General features: G+C 39.2%; 1 protein-coding gene across 2 annotated transcripts in view; it reads left to right on the plus strand.

Annotated features, from left to right (window-relative positions):
- Positions 1-21543, plus strand: part of shisal1b (shisa like 1b) — a 36003-nt gene that overhangs the window by 10793 nt on the left and 3667 nt on the right. Inside the window, exons 3-5 of one of the 2 annotated variants that reach the window (XM_072386223.1) lie at positions 7106-7305; positions 10766-10979; positions 14495-14801. In XM_072386223.1, the coding sequence (XP_072242324.1) occupies positions 7239-7305; positions 10766-10979; positions 14495-14801 (588 nt within the window). In that variant the 5' untranslated portion in view covers positions 7106-7238. Of the gene's footprint in view, positions 1-7105; positions 7306-10765; positions 10980-14494; positions 14802-21543 lie in introns of those variants that run through there. The other variant, XM_072386224.1, reaches the window with a different exon arrangement.

Genomic DNA, 21543 nt, shown 5'->3' on the forward strand with positions numbered 1-21543 from the left:
CATGTAGCATCAAGTGAGCTGGTTTGAATTATACTGCATCACATGGAAACAAGACCATCATAGATTTGCATCATGTCAGGTGCTGTTCCAAGAATTCATATTCCCCAGCTGAGTTTGAGACCTCGATTGGATAATGAATTCAACTTATTAGACTCCAGTAGCTGTCTCATTAGCTACCTCCCCCTGCATGCATATATTTACTTCCATGCAAAAATTACTGATGAAAGAATTTGGTCAGGAACATACTTCCTCCTGTGAGCTACAGTATTAAATGTCCTTAGTGTTAAGGCTTGTTATAATGACCTTGTTCACTGTTTCTGCATGTAGCTGAAGCTTAAGAAAATGTATCAGATGTGTTTTCATTGAACTTGAAATAAGCTGCAGCACTGTAGCGAGTTTAAATGAGCAATGCTCAAATCTGTGAGGAACCACCAGCAGGGGAGGTTTATTTTCAGGTGGATGCTAATATTGGCTTCTGTTAAAAATGTGAAGCTAAAGTGAGAGTGTAAGAGGGTTTACAACAAGTTATTTGGACAAAGCTGAACACATGAAAGCAACATGAGGTAGGAGGAAAGTAGGAGGGGTTTGCATCAATGTGGCAACTCTCAGTAGGTAGAGACACAGCGTGCTTGCAGCAGATATAAGTTTGATTACATTTCTTCTTCTTCTTCTTGTGTTGGCCTGATAGTCTAGTTCCAAGTCTAAAACAGAAATAGACCACCCATCAAGCAGACTAGCTGCACTGCACAATAGCTGAGTTGAATATGCTGCTTTACTGGCCAAACACTGCCCAACAAGCTCTATGGTAACACTGCAGTGTTTTCTCTCATAGCTTAGGTGTACACATTTTTTTAAAGATCAACTGTATTCATTTCCTGTATAATACACTGTGGGGGTTAATTACAAGGTGCTACATTCTTCCCTGTGTCCTCTGTTACGTAGACATCTCCCAGGCGACAACAGCTTGCTAGACAAAAACATTTTGCTGCTGACTATGGGCTTTATTTAGAATATTTGATCTGGAAAATGTATTCAGCATCTTATAAACCAAAGAAGAACTTTTGTTCATTCATCACTCAAATTTATGTTGAGCTCTGCAGCTGTGCGGTCACAATGATACAAGCGCAAACTGCATGAGCTGCAGGAGCTGTTATTACCCTGGCTGTGCTTCATCAGTTTGTTATAAAGAGGCGCCACATTAAGAACACTAGAGGCCTTCATGGCGAGTAGTTTAACAATGCTTTTGACTTTTGTTTTGATACATAAAATTAAGATAAAAACTTTAATATATTTAAAAATATATTTAAAATTAAAGAAAAAAATACATAGATAACAATAGGGAGCAACTCTGAAGGAGGACTTTAGTTATTCAGAATACTATGAAGAAAATTTCAATATAATTTAGCAGCATGACCTCAAACATACAGCAAGAGTTGTAAGGGTATCAGATATCTCCTTTGGTGACTGGGTGATTCACATAGGACATAGATTATATATGCTGAAGCCGAGAAAAAAGTAATGCTTTATGAACTTTTCCTCTGACTCATGCTGTGCTACAAATTCACCAGCCTTCTCTTGTTAACTGGCTTTCCATTACAATCAATGAGAAAATCAGCTTAAGCAAAAGCTAATTTATGAGTGTTTCAATCCACTACTGTTCTGCAATTGAGGATTGGTTCATCAAGATAAGCAGTGGGTGGCCCTGAATTTCCCAGCAGGAACTTCAGCAGGTGAGATAATAGCTGCCTGTACTGTTGATACTATGCAAACTGGTCACAATAGCACAGCTTCCTTTACATGTGTTCAGTTTACATAATACACTTAGCTCGGTTTTTAGCACAGACACCATAGCAAACATATTTACCCTCTGAGGATCATTATAGCTACAACATTAGATGTTGCAGATGTTGCAAAGCCAATATTGCCATTTCATTAGTTTTTGTTTTTACGATTCAATCCCTTCAGCTGTTTTTACTTGTAAATTTAAAAGCCACAACTTTTACTGTCCCTTTTAATCAGCTGTGGTGCACACAATTCAATCCTCTGTACCAAAGATACTCATTAGATCAAAGCTCTGAATCTTCCAACATAGTCTATTACTGTAATTCAGCACTGAAGGGCTTCTGTGTGAAGCTCTAATATCTTCAAAAGTGAATAAAACCCAATTTATTAGGATGACAGTCAAAGGGAGCATCAATTAGGCACGAGACTCATTGCAGTTGATCAGTATTTGGATGCAAGCCCATCATAACCACACTCTGTAAGCTAATGCTCACTCATCTCCCTGTGTGATGTAGGAGTCTCATCTCTAAACTTTGCTTTACTCCAGATGCTCACGAGGTGATGAGTTTTAAGGTGATTGATAAATGCACATTAACATGGATTAAGGGCAGCGCACTAACAAGGAGTCCGTTTGCGTGCTCTGAAGAAAAGCTAATAATGAAGCACAAAGGGTGCATAAATATCAAACTCCTATTATCCACTGGCAAAAAAAAATGATGTGAATACTCAGAGTGACCCAAATGTTTGTTCTTAAAATAAAGTTACCCTGTAGAGTGAGAAGCTTGTAATGTTGAGATAGTGGCTTTATAAACTTAAAAACTCCTCTGATTAAAGACTTTTCAAGCCAAAAAATAGATAGATAGTGATTTTTAGAGGCCATGTTAACATGCCTTTTTTATTTTTTGAGTTTATGTTTGAGCAAAAATAAAACTTGTCTAATCTCCAAATAGCCCAAAATATTCCACAGCACTTTCCCTCATCAAACCCCTGACAGATTTGGGTCTCCTGCTGAGTTGTGATGAAACGTGTGCTGTTAGTTTCTGCAGTAATTGGTCACTTCAGATTCTCTTCTTCTCTCTGGTTGCAATCTGGAGAGAAATGTAGACAAACAAATGAGTACTATGGTTTTAGATGACCATATTTGTGCTCATAACAGTCTTTACATTGCTCAGAGAGGATGACAGAGTGCTGCCAGGATCTTCATATATATTTTAGTTTGATCTCAGACATAAACATCAAGCAAGACCCTCCATCCGTGTTGCATGCCTATTTAGCTGTGCTGTATGTTCTATTTTAGGTCCCAGGGAGCTATGCTCTGTGTACGATGTTGTGCCTGTCTGCATGCACTTCTGTGTATTTACAGTACATGTACTGCTCTTCTACCATCAGACTCATTACACAAATCCTGCAAACATTCACTTCGTCTTTACAAACAAGCGTTCCACTGTGAACCTTGCCCTTTTATAGCCTCTACCGGACAGCATAACCTAATGTGACTCTGAAAATGAAGGGAAACTAAGCAATAATTTGTACAAAAGCCATGAAAAAGACCACAACTGTAATTCTAAAGGATGGGAATCACTCACCGTGCTTCACATATTGCCATCTGTTAATATACTAAGACTCATATATATATATCTTTATCTATATATATATTTGTGTGTATATAGATGCTGTTTTAACAAGCCTCCTGGGACCTCAGCTGCCTGGCTTTCTGAGGAGGGAACAGCTTTTCTAATCAAAGATGGTATTTATTCTCTTGTAGACACAGCCTGCTAGTTCTCTCTGTACAGTCCACAGTATTATACTGGTTGGGTCATGTGCAACCATCAGTCCATGATGTTTGGATTGTAAAAGAAACTCTAGAAGAAGCTCTAGCAGGGCAAATATGTGGCAAATAATAGGATTAGGTGTTTGCAAAGCTTTAGTTTCTTTCAACGCATTTGTTTAAATGAGGTTCAATTAGGAAGGCATGTATTTTTTCAATCACACATTCATATGCTGTACCTCCCACTCACATGGTTGTATGTCATATAAATCATCAGCAGGGGGTTGTCTCTGAACCAGAATGATGATGATGTTTGAGCCTAAAATATCTACTGGTGCAGGCATTCATGGGTGTATTGGTGCTTACATTAAACCTTGTAATACCATTGGTCTGTGTTGTGTGTGTCAGAGAATAGAAGACAGCTTTATCATCAGCTTTATATCATCAGCTTTAAGCACATGCTGATCTTTCTATTCCATAATTAAATAATTTAGCCGTGAGAAGGGCCAGTGTACTTTTTGTGATAGTGGAAATTTGTAAACTAATAGAGAGTTCCTGCCAGTATTGGTGTCCTCTCCTTTTAACCATTTGGATCTACAGCATAAACTATGATAAGAATTAAACTATTCACACAAGTTTAGTCTAGGTTGTTGGGATCCTGTGAGGACCTCTGATTCAAAGTCCTGGATTATCCCATTACTGCAACTTTCCTAAAGTGTCAAATGCCCAGCCGCTCTGCTTTCTGCTTCGAGGGCCATGTTGTACTAAGGTATGAATTTTGTGAAAATTGTCAAGAATTTAATTTGCCGTCCATCTTTAACTTATTTGATCACCTCTGTGTTAGACAGTGTGCTTCTATAATAATGTGTAATTAGCACTATCATGTTTTCTGAATTAATAGTTTAGTCTGAAAAAACTAAGTAAAAACTAAGAATGTCCTCACAATATCTCAGCAACAATGTGACAACTGATCCTTGAATCCAAGGAGACAAACATGAGTGATATTCACTTCACTGTCATGTCAGATCATAAAGAAAAAGGCACTGTGACCATGTAATGACTAAATATTATGCATGTTTGATTATGATCTACACAGAAGTTTCAGATAATTTTTTCTAAGGACTCTTACAAGTTTGTAAATCTCTCTTTTTAAAATAAGCTGGAACAAATTCATCAGTTAAGACAAGCACTTCCCTCACAGCTGGCACTGAACACATATCAGCAGATGTGGCTGCTTCTGTAAAACAAACATTAATTTTTCCATGTGGCTTGTTGCTGATCTTTTTGCTGAAGTGCACTTTTTTCTCACAGGCAGTGCCCAATCAAAGCCCTTCCTCTTTTGATTGTGTGTTCTGTTTAGGGAGTAATTCCCTTTACATGTAAAATATGCAACAGAGTGGCAGCATTGTTTCTTCACTCAGGGAACCATGGTTACGGCATAACCATAGAGCCTATGCCGCATCTATCTTTGTTACATCTTTCATATGCACGGGGAACTATCTCTGAGCATCTAAGATATATAACAGACCAGAGGGGGTCTCTTCTAATCACACATTCAAATGAAAAGAAAGAATGATTAACAATGTCTCCCCAAGTGTACATATGTCTGCACTACACTGGAGGGTTTGCCAAGACAGACTCCAAATATTTCAAGAAGAAAAGTAAAGGATGAAGATGAAGCAAGATCAAACTGGATGTGATCCCCTGTTGCATTATTTTTCATCACAAGGAAAAGAAAACTGGCGGCCTCCTGCATGCTTGGTGTTGTTCTTCATAAGTGTTTTTTATTTGCTGTCATCTGCCACTGGCTCCTCAATAATTCAGAAGCTAAGTTTTGAAATGCTCTCCATCCATCTTGTGCTGAGAGGATGTGAACATTTCTCTGAATTTACATGCAGCTAAAACCCTGAATGGTTTAGGGATAATTACGGAAGGCATTTTTTTTTATACAGTTTTGAAATTAATAATATATAGCTCTCCTAGGGTTCAGTTGTAAATTCATAGACTTTTCCTCTAATCTTTCATTCCCACCCATCTTACTTTATTTTGTCAAAAGTGGCTGATGCTGGCAATATCAAGACATATACAAACATGTGGTTAACTTTGTAAAAAGCATCGCTACATGCATATGGTTTATTGACACAGTTTGTAATAAGTTTCTATAAAGAAACGCAGCAATTGGAACTGTTTATGTATAGTTTCTTCTGGTTCTATTAGAGAAATAAATTTGCCCTAGAACAGAAACAAGTTTGTCGAAGCAGATTGTACTGCCACCCCATTAATCTCACTTATCATCAGAGGATGGATCACAGTGACAGCAGCACGATTAGTAACTGTGCAGCAATACTGTGGAGGAGGAATTCATGACCTCCCACAATGCATCATTTATAAGCATAGTGCACTTCCGCAGCTTTACAACCAAAACACAACGTTATGCTGAAGGAGCAGATTCTGTGTAATTTGATCAAATGTTTGCTAAGAATACCATATTTTTTGTGCGCTCATAGCATTTTTTTGCATGTAGAAGCATAGCCATAGAATTACATTTCCACTGGCTGTTCAGTTCTGTGTTAGTCTCTTTCTCACTGGAGCAATATAGTAGAATGAAGCTTAAATACGGCCCACAAAAATAGAGGAAAAATATGTGACACCTGATTTTCTTTATATATCTTATTTTTCGCAGTGCTGTTGTGATGTATCTTGTTCGGGTTATGTGTTCTGTTCATGGAAGTACTTTTAAAAGGTAAGGACAGAGTATTAATGGGCAAAAAAATATAATTTTCTGGATCAAGAGAGATATTCTTTGAAAGTGGATGATTGTATTCTTTGAGAACTTGGAAAAATGAGAATTACTGCTATTTAAAATGAAAACATCAATTACAGTGAAAGAAAAATGCAGTTCAACCTTAGGCAAATGTTCTATCTAATTATTCATTTGTAATTAGAAACTTAATTATCCACATGCTTTTGTGCTTCCCTGTAGAGGGCTTTTTGTAAATAAAGCCAAATCATATTGGAAACCCTATAACCTCTGTGGGTGTCCTGTGCTGTCTGGCTGTGGGAAGTTGGCAGCGGAACCTTTAGGGCGTGTGGATTGTGAAGTGGGGCCTCCTGTGGATGCTTATCAGTTTTTAGTGTTGTTGGGTAGATTGTCATGCTGAGGAGGAAGCTGCCACTGAGGTTTGTGGTGATGTTGTTCTGTAACAGTTCAGAGGTAGATGGAATGTGTCAAAGTGACACCCGCATCTCTGCCAGGACCAACTGTTCTTTGAAACGACTCGATCATTGTTCATTTCCTGACCCGTCAGTGGTTTGTGTGTTATATCTGATTGGTGAGAGTCACTTGAACTCATTGATGAGAAAAAGCAAGTATGGAATAACTTTTACCTGTTATCAGAGTGCCTGTTTCAGTCAAACAGAATGCCAAAATATCATGTTAAGACGGTCTTAAGATACATTGCTTACAGCCAGAAAATATGTCCATAGAGTTGGGTTGAATTTACAAAATCAAATAATCTTAATCTTTTTTCCCTCTCCTTGTCTTGTTCCCATTAGGAGTCCCAACTGCAGCCATGTGAGAGAAGCTGTCCTTAACCAGAGGATGCTCACATCCAGCTAAAACAGAACAGCCCTCCCCCTCTCTTCCCCTCTCCTGCTCCCTCCCTCCTTCCCACATGAAGACAAGAAGATGACTATCACCAGCCGGCAGTCCTTCAATGTCCTGACGGTCATCTTCCTCCTGCTGTCTACTGCAGGTCTGTGAAGTTCAGTGTGTACCTATCAAAGAGTCTGCCTTGCTGGCCTTTAAATGTTCATACTTATCTTGTTACAGAAGCCTGACGGCACTCATGAGAGTTTTAGGGCGTATTCACTTGTATAACCCTAAATATGGATCTCAATCCCTTGCAGAATGAGCCATTAGTGCCAAGAGCTTAATACAAGCAACAACCCACGCAAAAAAAGCTTATTGGATACACAGGGATCAATGTTGACATCTGATGGCCAGAAGTTGAGTCAGAGACACTTCACATCAAGGCACAAACATTTACAGCCAGCTGTACTTTTACTTGGCAGGAACGCTCTGAACCGTAGGGTGCTCTCTAAATGAGGCTATACATCGTAAACTCAGAAGAGAGCTCATTATTACCTCATAAGCAACAAAGAGAATCACAGCCAACACAACCCAGCATCTAACTCTGAGATATGGAAAACACATTATGCACAAGGGAAACAGTAGCAACTCAACTCTGAAAATGACAAAATAGGGTCGAGGGAGGACAGAGGGCAAGAATCACATAACAATAAGTACAATGGGCTTATGGAAGCAAAGAGCTATAATAATCAAAATGTGGGCTAGAGGTTGAGGACTACTTCAAACATCCTGGCTTTAGCTTAAGAGTAGTCATTTTCACATATACAAAAGTGTGTATGAAACCATGATTTCTTTTCAAATGAAACTTCAAAGAAAGTTGATGGATGTTGTGCTATGGCTATAGATTCTGGATGATGTGATAACTGGATCTCAAATTTCTTTGGTGATCAAGAAGAGTGAAATATAACTTCTCTGTCTCTGTTAATCCTGATTAGACCTACAGTCCATATGCATGGAGTGTAAGGTTTTATCACAGATTTGGATTCATACTCATGTATCTGTTTATTGTTATGAAAACAAACTTTTCAGCGATAAATTATTATTTCAGATCCTTATGTCTTAAGATGATTTGGATTTCATTTGTGATTTTGTTTGTACATTAGATCGTATTGTTATTGAAACTGCAACTATTTTGTTTTTTTAGTCATATGTCAACTTGTTTTTTTTTAATTAATAGTGAAATTAAACCAAATTGTTCATGATTCTATCAATTCAAAGTTCAATTTTACAAAAAACAGACCAAAAAAAACCCCCAAAACTTGAAAAAACAAATTTACAGCTTGCAAAAATCCAACAAAAAATGTCTTGATTTGTTATACAGTGTATAATGAAATACATCACAAACATGTAGAACAGCATGAACCGCAGATGAGACTGCAGCCATGAATAAATAAGTGCGACATGTGAACACGTACTGATGTTCAGATGTTGGATGTCTGCTCTAGCAAGAGAGAGCCACTGCAGTTTCAGACCGCAGGTTGTAAACATACTGTAATGCAAGAGCCAAGCAGTTAACTGAATCCTCAATTTCAAGAGGTGTTAATGAAATTAAGAAGGTGGGATTTTTTAAAGCTGTATTGCTTCCAGACGCAGCTGTTGTTCATTTGAGAAGCCAGAGCCCTGAACTTGTCTCTTTCCCGTTGTGCATTGTTTCTTTACTGCCAGTTCACAAAGTCAACGCTCAGTTAAAACAAGTTCTCCATCACTATAAGCCGTCTCAGACTTCTAATTCTGCTCTGTTCTTCAGCACTGCTCCATTTCCCCCTCTCTGCTGTTAAGATTAGGTTTGCTGAAGTGAGGATAGTCGGCCTCACAAGCCTTATTATACCCTGCAAGAGCTCTCCATCAAATGCCGATCTGTGCTGACAGACTTTTAATATAAGTGGACCTTAAACTAAATCACAGCAACAACTCTTTCACTGAAAACATTGCTGGATTTTTAGGCTCAGCTGTAGAAAAGATTTTCAAGAGTCAAAGATAAATGACTTACAACAAAAGTGATATTAGTGTACTTCACATGAACAGGCATCATTTAATTCATGCTTTGAGCGAGAGTTATGAAGCACAAAGCAACAGGATTACATGGTCTCCAAATGACACTTATAGAGAATAAGTTATATAAATCCAATCAGTCTGTGATAAACTGGAGAACTGTACAGGATGTACCAAGTCTCTCGCTCTATGGCGGCATAGGGCAGCATATCCTGAACGGGATTAAGCGGGTTTGGAAAATGGATGGATAGAAGAATGATATTCTATCAACGTATCAGTAAAGAAGTTAGTTTCATTGAAAGACAGGGTCACACATTGTGTCCATCATAGACAAAGAAACTAGCTTCTTCTTCAACTGTAAAAGATCTTCTAAATATTGTGACCACAACATAGAGAGTAGAGGTTGAATTAAATCAAATCAAAACATCAGAGTCTTGCATGAGTGCTTTAAGGGTACAGTATAAATGTCCTCAGTGCTGTTTTTATACCAGGACTGTACAGCTGTCTCATTGTACACTATATTTGTTCTTTCTCCATTACTGGTAAAAGGAAGTGAAGCTGATGCTAATTAGTAAAAAGGATGCTGGGAAAAGACAGCAAGTCCTGCTCGATTGTGCTGTCCATTGATAATGATGAGCTCTGTAAACTGACACTGATCATGTTTTGGTCCTTTCTCATATAGATCTGTTAGTCATCAGATGGAGTCTGGGACACTGCTGACGTAGGTTCTTGTGACTTAATTGTCAGGCAAAACCTTGTTGTTAGCCATATTTCAGAATAAAATCTGTGCGTTGTTTCTTTGCCTTGAAAAAGCAAAGATACACAGATTTATTTCCCCTAAAGCTGCAGGGACTGGACAGCACTGCAAAATGTAAATGAAAAAAAGACTCAATGCATCTTTCCATTACTCCATAATGACCTTACTGTGCAACCATACGTAGCCCCAGCTACTGCAAGGAAGAAAAAAAACAGGCAGTTTAGCTTTGGTTTTGGCTTCTCTTTCTTCTGATTTCTACCAAAACACCATCAAGAGATTTGCAACATAATCCTCTCAAAGCAAATTCTGTTAGTGGTCTGAGAAGCATATTTGGGTTTGCTATCCAGAGGCACTGACACTTTTACTGTATGTCTGCACAATTACCTAATAAATTAGATGCACCTGGATGTTCTGGGATTGTTTGTGTTCCTCTAAGAATAAAATTGACAACGCTTTGCCATCATACATAACTGGATGTCTGTTTCTGTTTATTTTTGCAAGTACAGGCTGCTTGTTTTGTGTTCCTTGTCCTACATTGTTATTATTACATGGATTCTCTCCTGTCATGTCTGTTCTGCAGCTTCCAAAGAAAATGAATAGCATTCAGTTCTATGATTTTGCAGTGTAGCAGCTGAAGGCTGAAAAGTATTTCTTTAAGAGCAGTTTTCTATCAATAAATCTAATAAGGGGTTCAGAACTTGAAGATAAACACAATTTCTGCCTTAAAGGTCATGAGCTACATTTGTATTGAGTGCATGTTTCTTTGTCTGCTGAGCTGCACACCAACTGGTTTTTGTCTTCCCCGACACTGCAGCCCTCTCAGCTCATTACAGAGTGTGCGAACCCTACTCTGACCACAAAGGGCGTTACCACTTCGGCTTTCACTGCCCACGCCTCACAGACAACAAGACCTACATGTTTTGCTGTCACCACAACAACACCGCCTTCAAGTACTGCTGCAACGACACAGAGTTCCAGATGGTCATGCAGGTCAACCTCACCACCTCCTCAGACGGTTATGCACACAAGTGAGTGAAAATCAAATGTTTGACCCACGTTGACCCACTTACTCTCTACGGTAGATTCCCGTTCTAAGTACCACCGGTTTTGTTAAATATTTGAAGGTCATGATGATTTAGATACCCTGCTTCATACAAATACAGTATGAGGAAATTCCCTGATCACAAACTCTACCATGATCAGCAGTTTTTCTTGCAAGTGTCTTGCGTTTACCCTACCTAATGTTGGTAATTGGTTTGGGCATACAGAGTTACAGTCATTATTAATAGAGCCCACAGAAAGAAAGAAAAAGAAAGAAAGAAAATGTTTGTGTGTTATTATCATTCTGTGTACCTAACCCTCCTTACATGCATTCACTGATCAATGAAAGAAAACAACCACCACACTTTGTGTGTTAGGCTTAGAACGAAAGTTAGGCTTAGAATGAAAAATATGCCAGGCACAACGAATTCTTTTGGGGGCATACATAGCCAAAACCTTTAGTGATTGCATTCATTTTGAAATAGAGAATGCAGGACCGAGTAAAAAATAATTGCTCTTTTCACTTTCACTGAATTGCACTAAAATACACAAATTAGCATAAATAAAATCCTGCTGAAAGACAAACATACATGTCCAAATAATATGCCCTCTTGGCATGGCACCGTTAGAGAAATAATTAGTTGTGCTGAATATTGAGGAGCCTATACCAGGAGCTATGGTGGCAGCACTCCTTTGAACCAAGGGTTTAATCGGCACAATCCCAAGCAATTCACTTTCCCTACAGTACCTTACTCATTCACACCATATGCCTCTTTCTGAGAGGCTTCATTGACACTGATCTACACCTACAGAGGCACTCAAAACCACCACAGAGGAGAGCAGATGTTAAAAGAAGTTGTTGTGAGCAAGACGCGTACACGTGGTGCTGTAGCTCAGGTGTTAAGATGGCTATTATCTCAGATAGTATTACAGCTTCCTAGACTGAATCACAGTGCAGATGTACACGCAATAATTATAGGACTGTGAAATATTAATAATAGTAAACTTCACTACACACTCTTGGATACGACACATGGGACGCATAAAGTAGAAAACACATAAAACACAGTATAAAATATATGAAATGCAAAGCACTGTCGTAAAAAAACAAATAGATCAAGACTCAAATGCTTCCATAAGAGTATACTTCCATAAGCCGTGATTAGACTTACATAGACTGGAGAATGAGGATATAAATAATGATGAGGATAAAAAAGAAATACCTACTGGTACTATGTGTCTCTTATCATAGAACACATCTTTGATGTGTTTTTAAATCAGCTTAGCTAATTTCAAAAGACTGGCCTTAACTCTTACAGAATTGCATTTAAAGAAAGCAATCTAAGACCCCAATACCTTCATCATGTGGTATGGATGGATATACACAGCATTTACGTCAGAGGATACTAAATATAGCTCCTTATCTCAGAGAGGTTAAGCTACAATGCGTGATAAACTACCAACACTGGCAACATGTGGATGTTAATTGTATTTGTGATTAATGTGTTTTGCGTCACTTATAAACTGACTGTGGCTACTCTGTTTTTTAAAGATTTGTTAAAGGTTTTTTCATTATTCTCTTCATCTTAATGGTAGAGTGTGACTGTCTAATCACCATCAGATGTGGGACTCGGCTGTGGCCTATATGACATATCGGTGCACTCGTCTTATGAACACTGCTCTTAAGGATGATCCATGCCTTGATCAATAAAGTGGAATGCATTTGGATCCAGAGTGTGCAACATGTTTTTTTTTGTTGTTAGAACACTTTTTAGAAACTCGAGGACAGGCTTATTGCTCAGGATAAGGTGATTTAGGCAGAGTGAAGGACAGAGAAATAGTGTTCCTCTTGTTCTGTGGGAGTTCTCAGTGGGAGGTCTGGATGACAAAACTAAAGTTCTTTGTACTAATGCCCTCCCAGCATGCTGCTAACCAAGATGGGTCACGCTGCCCTGCAGCATGTCATGATATTTCATTTTTAGTGTCGGTTAGCATGTTGGGCCACTCTTTAATCTTGGCTCGATGGCTTATAGAAAGACAGATTTGATATTTACCGCTGGCCAAGCAACAAATAGTCAAAACCCTGCTTTCTTCCCACATTGCAGGGTGAAAATGTCATGATACATTTGAGATTCACCACTGCTAGAATTAGAATTTGGAGCATTTGGCTTTTTGAGGGTTTCACTTGTATATGCAGTTTAGCTCTAGGAGTAGGATTCCATGTTGTTACAGACTGGTTGAAATGGTGCAGAAATCTGGAGAAATCTGAGAATAAATGTTGGAAAAAAAGTAACTGAAAGAGTTTAAACCTTTGAGAGATAATCAATTGCATCTGCTTTCCTTTCTCTGATTTAGCAGTGTTGAATATTTAATAACATCAGTTTTAGTTGTGTGGCCATGATGAATCTTCCAAGGACTGTGCACATTTTCTGCGCTTACCTTCGAGCTGGGTCACATACAGTCATATATAGAAAACATGCTGGCCCCTCAGGATGTTACAAGACTTAAACTATATCATAAGTAAATGTGTCAGATGCAGAGTTTAGGAAATGTAAACACATACTTTCTTGTAGATTTTAAAGCAGCAGTGGCATTAATCTAGTGGTCATTTGAGCACCACAAATGTTTGTTTTAAATTAATCTATTCAGATAAATATCCCTAAAGCCACATCATTTCCACACATAAGTGTATTCTCTTTATTTACTAGAAGCACTTTGGCATCACTGTTTTCAAAGGCTTTAATCAGTGCAGACATTGTAATAGCTTAGTGGGGCAAATAAAAGATGTTTCCCTCCAAATAAATCTATGTTTTGCAGTAATAAGCTTTGTCATCTCTGTCTGAGTCACAATATATATTTCATTCCATCCATTTGTGTGATACTCCCCAGCTGAATGCCCTTTAGTGTCAGTTCAAGCAGAGATGTCACACCCAGAGGTAATGTAATATCTCAATTTTTAAAATGCTTATTCTCCAACTTCTTTGATAGCTGTTTTGTGCAGCTATTTGCGCTCATTTACCTTCATATACTTTATGGATGTGGGTGGATGAAAACAGAGTTCAAATGTGCCCCGCATAAATCCAGCTGGATCATGTAATACATGAAGAAAATTTATGAAAGGTGAAAAAAATAAGAGTGCAGATTTTCAGAGAAACTGTGTGGGAGCCAAAATGAAATGGATTTAAAAAGTCTCATGTGCTAATTAAATTCTTTGTCCAATTTAGGAAGCTGGGCTTAAGAAACAAATGGAACAGATGGAGAGTTTTTTTTAAATATATTTTCTAACCATTTTTTTTTTGCCATAAAGGCAGAATTTGATGAACGTCTTGGGCTTGCAACCTGATCAGCAAATATTCATACCTGGCAGCCCCATCATAGCCTTTAGACTTAAAGGCTCAGTTTAAGGATATTTGGATGAAAGCTCTGAACATGTGAAGAATGTTAGTCATATTTTTTGCCCAGATAAAACTGTGTTAATGTTCCCAGTCTGTTTCTACTGCAGTAATTATACAGCCCTGGTCGGCGTGTGGATCTACGGCTTCTTCGTCATGGTGCTGCTGGCCCTGGACTTTCTCTACTACTCAGCCATAAACTACGAGCTGTGTCGGATCTACCTGGAGAAGTGGGGACTGGGAGGACGCTGGTTAAAGAAGGCTCGGAATCAGTGGCACAGGTCCATGCCAGAGGAGAGCGAGGTCCAGGCTCAAGCCCAGCCCATGGTTCCCACCCACTACCAGCCCAGACATAGCCTCCGAGGAGAGAGCCACAGTCCTACGCTCCTGCCCTACAACACATCCAGTGCATGGTGAGTTGCTGTCTGTCATGTGACAGCTGCCAAAATGAGTTAAACACTAATCTCCACAGTAACACTGCAATAATCCACACATACCAAGTAAAAATATGTTGCTATAGGCCTAATTTGTTTGTCTCCTTTTTATTGGCGGTAAAATTACACTCTACTTTGATAATTGTACAAAAATCGATCTGCATGCATGCTATGGTATGTGTATTTTTGATGCAATATCAATATTTTTTCTTTTTAAATCAGGATTATTCTCAGAACTGGTATATTGTGACACCCCCCAAGACAATGTTTTACAGTACATCTCTTGTAGACTCAGTTTCAGTGGTTATTGTCCTTCTCCAAGAACATCAAAATATAGCTTGGCATAGTTGCCCTAAACATTTAGGTGGTGTTGTGCTGTTATCTCCAGTACCACCATAGGTATGTAGATACTGTCACAAAGCAGATTATAAACTTTCAGAACACACACAGCCAGGCCACTCACCAGTGCTTGCCTGTCTATGTTTTGTTGATTAAACATGCTGCTCTAGCCTTCTCTGATTCATTTAAGCAAACAACACTGTCAGCTCTACTATCACTGGTAACCTCCACAGCACACTCTGATAGTTCAATTACAGTGTCTGACTGAATACTTGAGACACTATATTACACAATGCTGGCAATTAACCTTAACTCATGGGATGTATAGAAATGATCTGTTCCAGTCAAAAATATGTTAGTATCTGTAAACTTGTAAAGAGACAGAAATTTAGACGGAAGCCACCCCTTTACATTAGGATGTATTACATAAAACCTGTGCAGACTATTGCACAATGTGATTTGTTATGCTCCAATAAGCATATTTCTAGAATGAAACAGAGGTTTTGAAACAAATAGGCTGGTTTCTTTTTAGCACATTTTCTCTTTGTGTCTCATTTCCATGTCTGCTTCAGTTTGTTACATCGAGAGCTATGAGGCAGGGAATCTGTGAGCCTAGCAGGACAAATTAAAACATTTTTGGCATACTTTCCCTCGAGCCAACTGGGAGGAAGCTCAAACATCATGCTCCCCATTTCCTTGAGTTCCTTTTTAAGAGCCAAGTGCAAACATTAAGAAAAAGACATTACATACTAATGATTACAGCTAACAAGTGACACAACCAACCATTTGTTGGAAAATCATCACAGCTTACAGGAAGAATTCCACTCTTCTTCCCACTAAGAGATCTTTCTCTGCAAAGCATCTGATCAGTATCTCTTTTATGTAAAAGTATCTCCATGTTGCATAATAATCAACTAAAATACATTTTCTTGGTTTTTGGTTTGAAAAGCTCATTCAGCCATTGTAATAAGTAGGATCAAACTGGATAATGTTCTGCTGCCTACTTGGGGCCCCTTTCTTTGTTTAACGCAAATTATAGTTGATTCTGGGTCATGCAAGACACCTTTTTGAAGTTACTGTGGCGAAACACCCATCTCTTCTCTTTGTAATGTATCTTTTTATTACCTTGGAGAGCAGTCACAGAAGTCTCAAGGTGTGCAAGCCTACATGTGACTGCTATAAAGACAAACAAGATGATTTACGATGCCAAGAGTGAACTATAGCACACTGTAGCTGCAGGGAACTTCTCCTCTTTTGCCAGACATTGTTCAAACCTCAATGATAAAGCTACACAAAAGCCACAGCGCAGCCTGAACAAACATACACTTTTGTGTAGTCAATTTTTCATTCAGGGCTGCATCTCACACACTGTGTGCCCTATCTGTTTGACTGGGGCTCAGTCTCTTCCCAGAGGTAGACACCTCTCTCGGGTCATGATAATTTAATGTTGCAGAGGTTTGACAAATGGCTTTGAGAAGCAGTGTGGACTGTGCGAACAAGAGATGGAAGAGCTGGGATGCTGCAGACAGAATCCGGAGACTGCTCTGCTGTTTGAAACATGGTTAAGTTACACTGAACACATCCATGGAGCTTCCTCATTAGGCATTAAGTCTGTTCGATATGAAAGAAGTCATCAATCTTTGGCTGGCCAGGCTGCCCTGTAATGGCTGTTTGCCAGCTTTAAGGCAGTGCGTGTCAAGGTGTTAGAAACTCAGCAAACAGAGCAGGCCTAAAAAATTAGAGCAGGCTACTTTAATGGGATCTCATGCTGCTGATGAGTAACAGGAACTGCTTCAGGAAGGATGTAGATTCATCTTGCGCAACATCTCTTTCAGTCAAAAGTGTAACCTCTTTTTAAAAAACAGAACAGCATTTACCAAGACCTAAAAATGCTCTTGCATAATCAGTTTAAAAAAGTAACAGATGCTTGGAGCTAAATTCAGTCACAAGCAGTTTTTGGGATAAGATTAGAATAGCCTCTTTACAGTTTCATACGGTTGAGCACTTCTCAGAATCCAGATCATGCTTGCACTTCTTCTTAAAGTGTTAAGGCGCCACAATGGATGATACTGAATGTATGCCACGGTTGCCCACGCAGTGCGTCATCCGATGGATGGCCTGTGTTTTATTTGCGGGGGTACAGATCTTTATCCCTGGGGGTGGATGCAGGGTAATGGTTCAGAAAACTGGGTCCGCTTAGTTTAACATCTGCTGGCCAAATGTAAACAAACAGAGTCAGGTCAAGTCCCAAAACTGGTGTGGCAGTATTAAAAATAACCCAGTCGCACAGAAACTTAAGAAACCAAACACAAATGGTTACCAGTGCAGCAGAGCAATCCCGGCAGCAACTCAAAGTATCAACTCATTTGTCCACATGCACACAGAAAATGCAGCTTGGCATGCAGCATGTGGGGACACTGCTTACCATGTCACTACGTGAGCAAGCTGGTATGTGCTGTGGCTGATCTGCTGGGGGTTCAGCGTGGGCGGCCTGAGAAAGTGCTGTTACTTTCTCTCCATGGATACTCTTTATTAAAAATTCCTATTCACGTATTCACTTCAGCTTGAACAAACAAAGCAAATGTAACTCACATTCTTCACTAGATTATGGATCAAGAGAAGGCAAGAGAAAAACAGTGGGCCTGCTCGATATAGTGGTTTATCTTTACTTTATAGGAGTGTCGCTGTGTTTCTTTGCAAACAGAGAATGGCCACCAGATAAACTCATAGGGTAACTTGCTTCATGGGATCAGCAACCCAATTGGTAATTGATTGATTGTTTTTTTTAATTTTTCTAAAGCTTGTATTTGAAGGTAAATTTAGTATGCTTTAGCACACAGCACGGATATTGGCATGGATATTGGTATGTCATCTCCTTCCAGTTAGTGCTGCAAGTTCAATGAATTGCTTTAGGGCTGTAGAGCAAGTAAATTTTCAGAACAAAGACAAAGACTGGGATTCACAGTCAGAGGGGTTTCTATCCCAAAAAGCCCATTTCTACTTGAAACATTTTGGATTTGCTCAGCTAATTCAAAACCATGCTGAATATCCCTAAATAATAGAGAAATCCCTCTCCCATTTTTGTTTTATGACCCACTTCTTGCTTTGTACATCACAACCCTGCCTTGTTGCCTAACCCTTTCATCATATTAAAGGTTGGACTTGGTTTGCAGTTTATCTTTCCTGACTTGCAATTAGTAGTAGTGAGAAGCAGCAGCATCATCATCTGGTTATCTTGACTCTTGAAGGAGCAGGCAGTGGGAATCTCCTGTACTCTGTCACTGCTTATTTTACATTCCTTTTGTAGTGCACTTGCTATGATATTTTCAATTTCAAAACTGCAATTAATATCTGATCTGCCGTTGTCATTTCAGTCTGGTTTTAGTGCACATATACACTGAATTTAGTTTGTCTTTAGTCAGTGACGATAAAGGCTTACTTTGCAAAAGAATATCTGGGCAATCAACAAAAGAAATAAGCTGTCCCAGATTTTTTTAAAAACATGACTCATTGTTGGTTTAATGTATGCTGAGCAATAGCCAGGAGTGTCATAGATGAAAGTCGGAGAATTTAGATGTTGGGCAACATCAAATGACACCACTGCAAATCAACCAGAACTTGTCAGTGAATCCCTTGGCGACTGATAAATCATTTGGCACCATGTTGCAGCAGCACCTCGTGCCAGTATCCACCCACTCACTCTAGGCTGTTCGCTTAGAGGGCCAGTTTAGCCATGGGTAGAGCGGTCCATGTGAGATGGCATCTGTCACCACGTTCAGCATACACCTGACTCACCAGCCATCGTAACACTGCCGCTTACAGCCAGCCCACAATGACTCAGTCTGTGTAGTAAATGCAATCTCTATCACGCAGTCTGTCTGTTGCATCACTTGTTTTGGTCACAGGTAAGCGTTCCTAAGCCTGTTCTTCAACATCTGCTACACTGTCTGCAGAGGAAATGACACTCTACAACACTCAACTCAGTGGGCTGAGAAAGGATTTCATACATTTTTCAGGTCAGATCGTGATAAAAGCCTAGCTCTGTCTCCTGCTCATTCACATTACTGGCTGGTTTTCTTCAGTAATAATAGAACTGTATCCTGGCCTGTCTGTCGACATGGGGGAACAAGACCAACACCATGTCCAATTAATGCTTCACTCTCAATGTGGTGGGAGTTAATCAACATGCTATAAAGCCAGCCAGACAGAGAGTTCTGCCACAGAGAAAGAGCTGGTGAACAGGTTTAGCTATTTGAAAGTTGTACTTCTGACACATAAGACAGCAGGTGGTCTAGCTGCAACATTTTTATGTATATTTTTGGGCTGTGTTGGTTTCACTTTGAACTAAGTAGTTTCCCCCCTTCGAGCCCTAAAAGCATCCTGTGTTACAGTGTTGCCATCTATCTCTGCAAGCGTGCAATGTAAATAACCAACAAGAAGAAAAAAGTGGGAACTTTCATTTTCCCATCACTCAGTACATGTAGGTCTATTATTCTGGGAAAAAGAGATGGATTTGGTGGATGTGATTCATAGAACTGCGGTGGGCTTGGAGTCTTTACAAGACTTCTAAAATATTCCTGTAAATCTGATTTCTTTTTGAAAAGCAAGGCTGCCCCATTTTATTAGTCTTTATGTTCTCAGGCCTTGAGCTGAATTTCAAGCCAATATGCTCTTTTATAAAGATGAGTGCGGAACATGAGGCACAAAGAACACACATTGTAATCTGAGGCAATTTCAGTCATGAAGCCACGTCTGTGTTGTTTAGACGGCTCCCAAACAACTTTTTGTGGCAAAGTAGAATTTGATGATGCAGACATGTGCACTCTTGGCTATAAAAGGTCTTTTTGAAGAGTAAAAAGAAGCATACAGGATTAATTTTTTTAACATTTCGATTCTGGGCCCTCAACGTGTGGGAGATCTTTGAAAATAAGCATCTAGATCTTGACTTATTCAGCCTGCATGTGATCCTAAAATGTGTCAACAATCTTGTTGTTTTCCAAAGATTCAAATTATATCTGATGGTGTTTTTTATAGATTATCAGGTGGTCATGTAATGGTATCAAATAATACCCTATGCCTATTTTTACATATGGTCTCTAGTGTTGGATGTGAACGGTCTTCTCAGTATTTCTACAAGCATCCATCAAATATCGCTTGATTAATTTCAGTCAGTGGTGGGACTAACTTTTTTCTGGTGCTCACAGTAACAGTCGTCATGTGTTATCTTGGGGTTCAAAGATCAAAGACTGTGCATAGTGTGTCTGATACACAATGGTTTGTCTTAGGTTGAATTTGAGGTGGAAAAGCACTCATTGCAATGTTCTTGGCCAATTAATTTACTAAATTTTGTAAAAGAAATAACTTTACGCATTTTCTCTAAAACTGCATCAAACCTCTCTGGGAAGACGGATCTTTTTTGTTCAAATAAAATTCATCTAGAAATGGACCGGGGGCTGCACAGTGGTGTGGTTGTTAGCACTGTCACTTTACAGCAAGAGGATTCCTGGTCTGAGTCCCAGATGGGGCCTTTCTGTGTGGAGTTTGCATGTTCTTTCCAAGTATGTGTAGGTTTTCTCCGAGTACTCCGGCTTCCTCCCACTATCCAAAAACGTGCACGCATGTTAGGTTAATTGGTGTCTTTAAATTAACCCTAGAAGTGAATATGAGCATGCATAGTTCTTTGTCTTTTGTGGCCCTGTGATGGACTGGCAAACGCCAAATTAATAAAAGACTTAATTATGGTGGATGTTTGTCCCAAACCTGGATGTATTGAAGAACTTAAGAAACTGTTGGAACCTATGTTCCAGGAAGGTGGATTCAGTGAGTTTGTTTCTTATCAGTTCTGTTACGCTTTGATGTAATTTATGGTTGTTCCTGTTCTCTACTTCCCCTGTTTGTGTGCCTGAATGAGTGTGGCAGAGAAGACTCAAGTGAAGTGAAGATAATGCTACTAGCTTGAATGCCCAAAGTCAAGCTAGTGGAAACAGAGAAATCTCAGTGCATTTTGGAATGTTTCATTTGGGTACATTTTCACCCGATTACAACTAGAAATAAATTTAAATGAGTGATTTAGTTGCAAATCTTGATTAAGTATTTTATCACCAGTCACCTCTGTTGCTTAATTTAACTGATTAGTATTTATGTGTCAGACTAGCGAGGACAGCAATATGTAATCATCTTGTCAGTCAGTTATGCACATCCCTACAACACAATATTTTATTTCTTTGAAGAAAGTTGAATTAGGACTGTCGGCTGTGGCTTGGAAGGAAAACATTTTGGACCGGAGATGGCCTCAAAGTCAGAGACAGCTGGTGGTTTCCAGTTATGTTTGTTTATCTAGCTCTTAAGCAGTATATCCACAGTATCCACATCAAGAACCAACCCAG

The sequence above is a fragment of the Leuresthes tenuis genome, unplaced genomic scaffold, assembly GCF_036924035.1.
Source record: "Leuresthes tenuis unplaced genomic scaffold, fLeuTen1.0.hap1 SCAF_5, whole genome shotgun sequence".
NCBI lineage: Eukaryota > Metazoa > Chordata > Actinopteri > Atheriniformes > Atherinopsidae > Leuresthes > Leuresthes tenuis.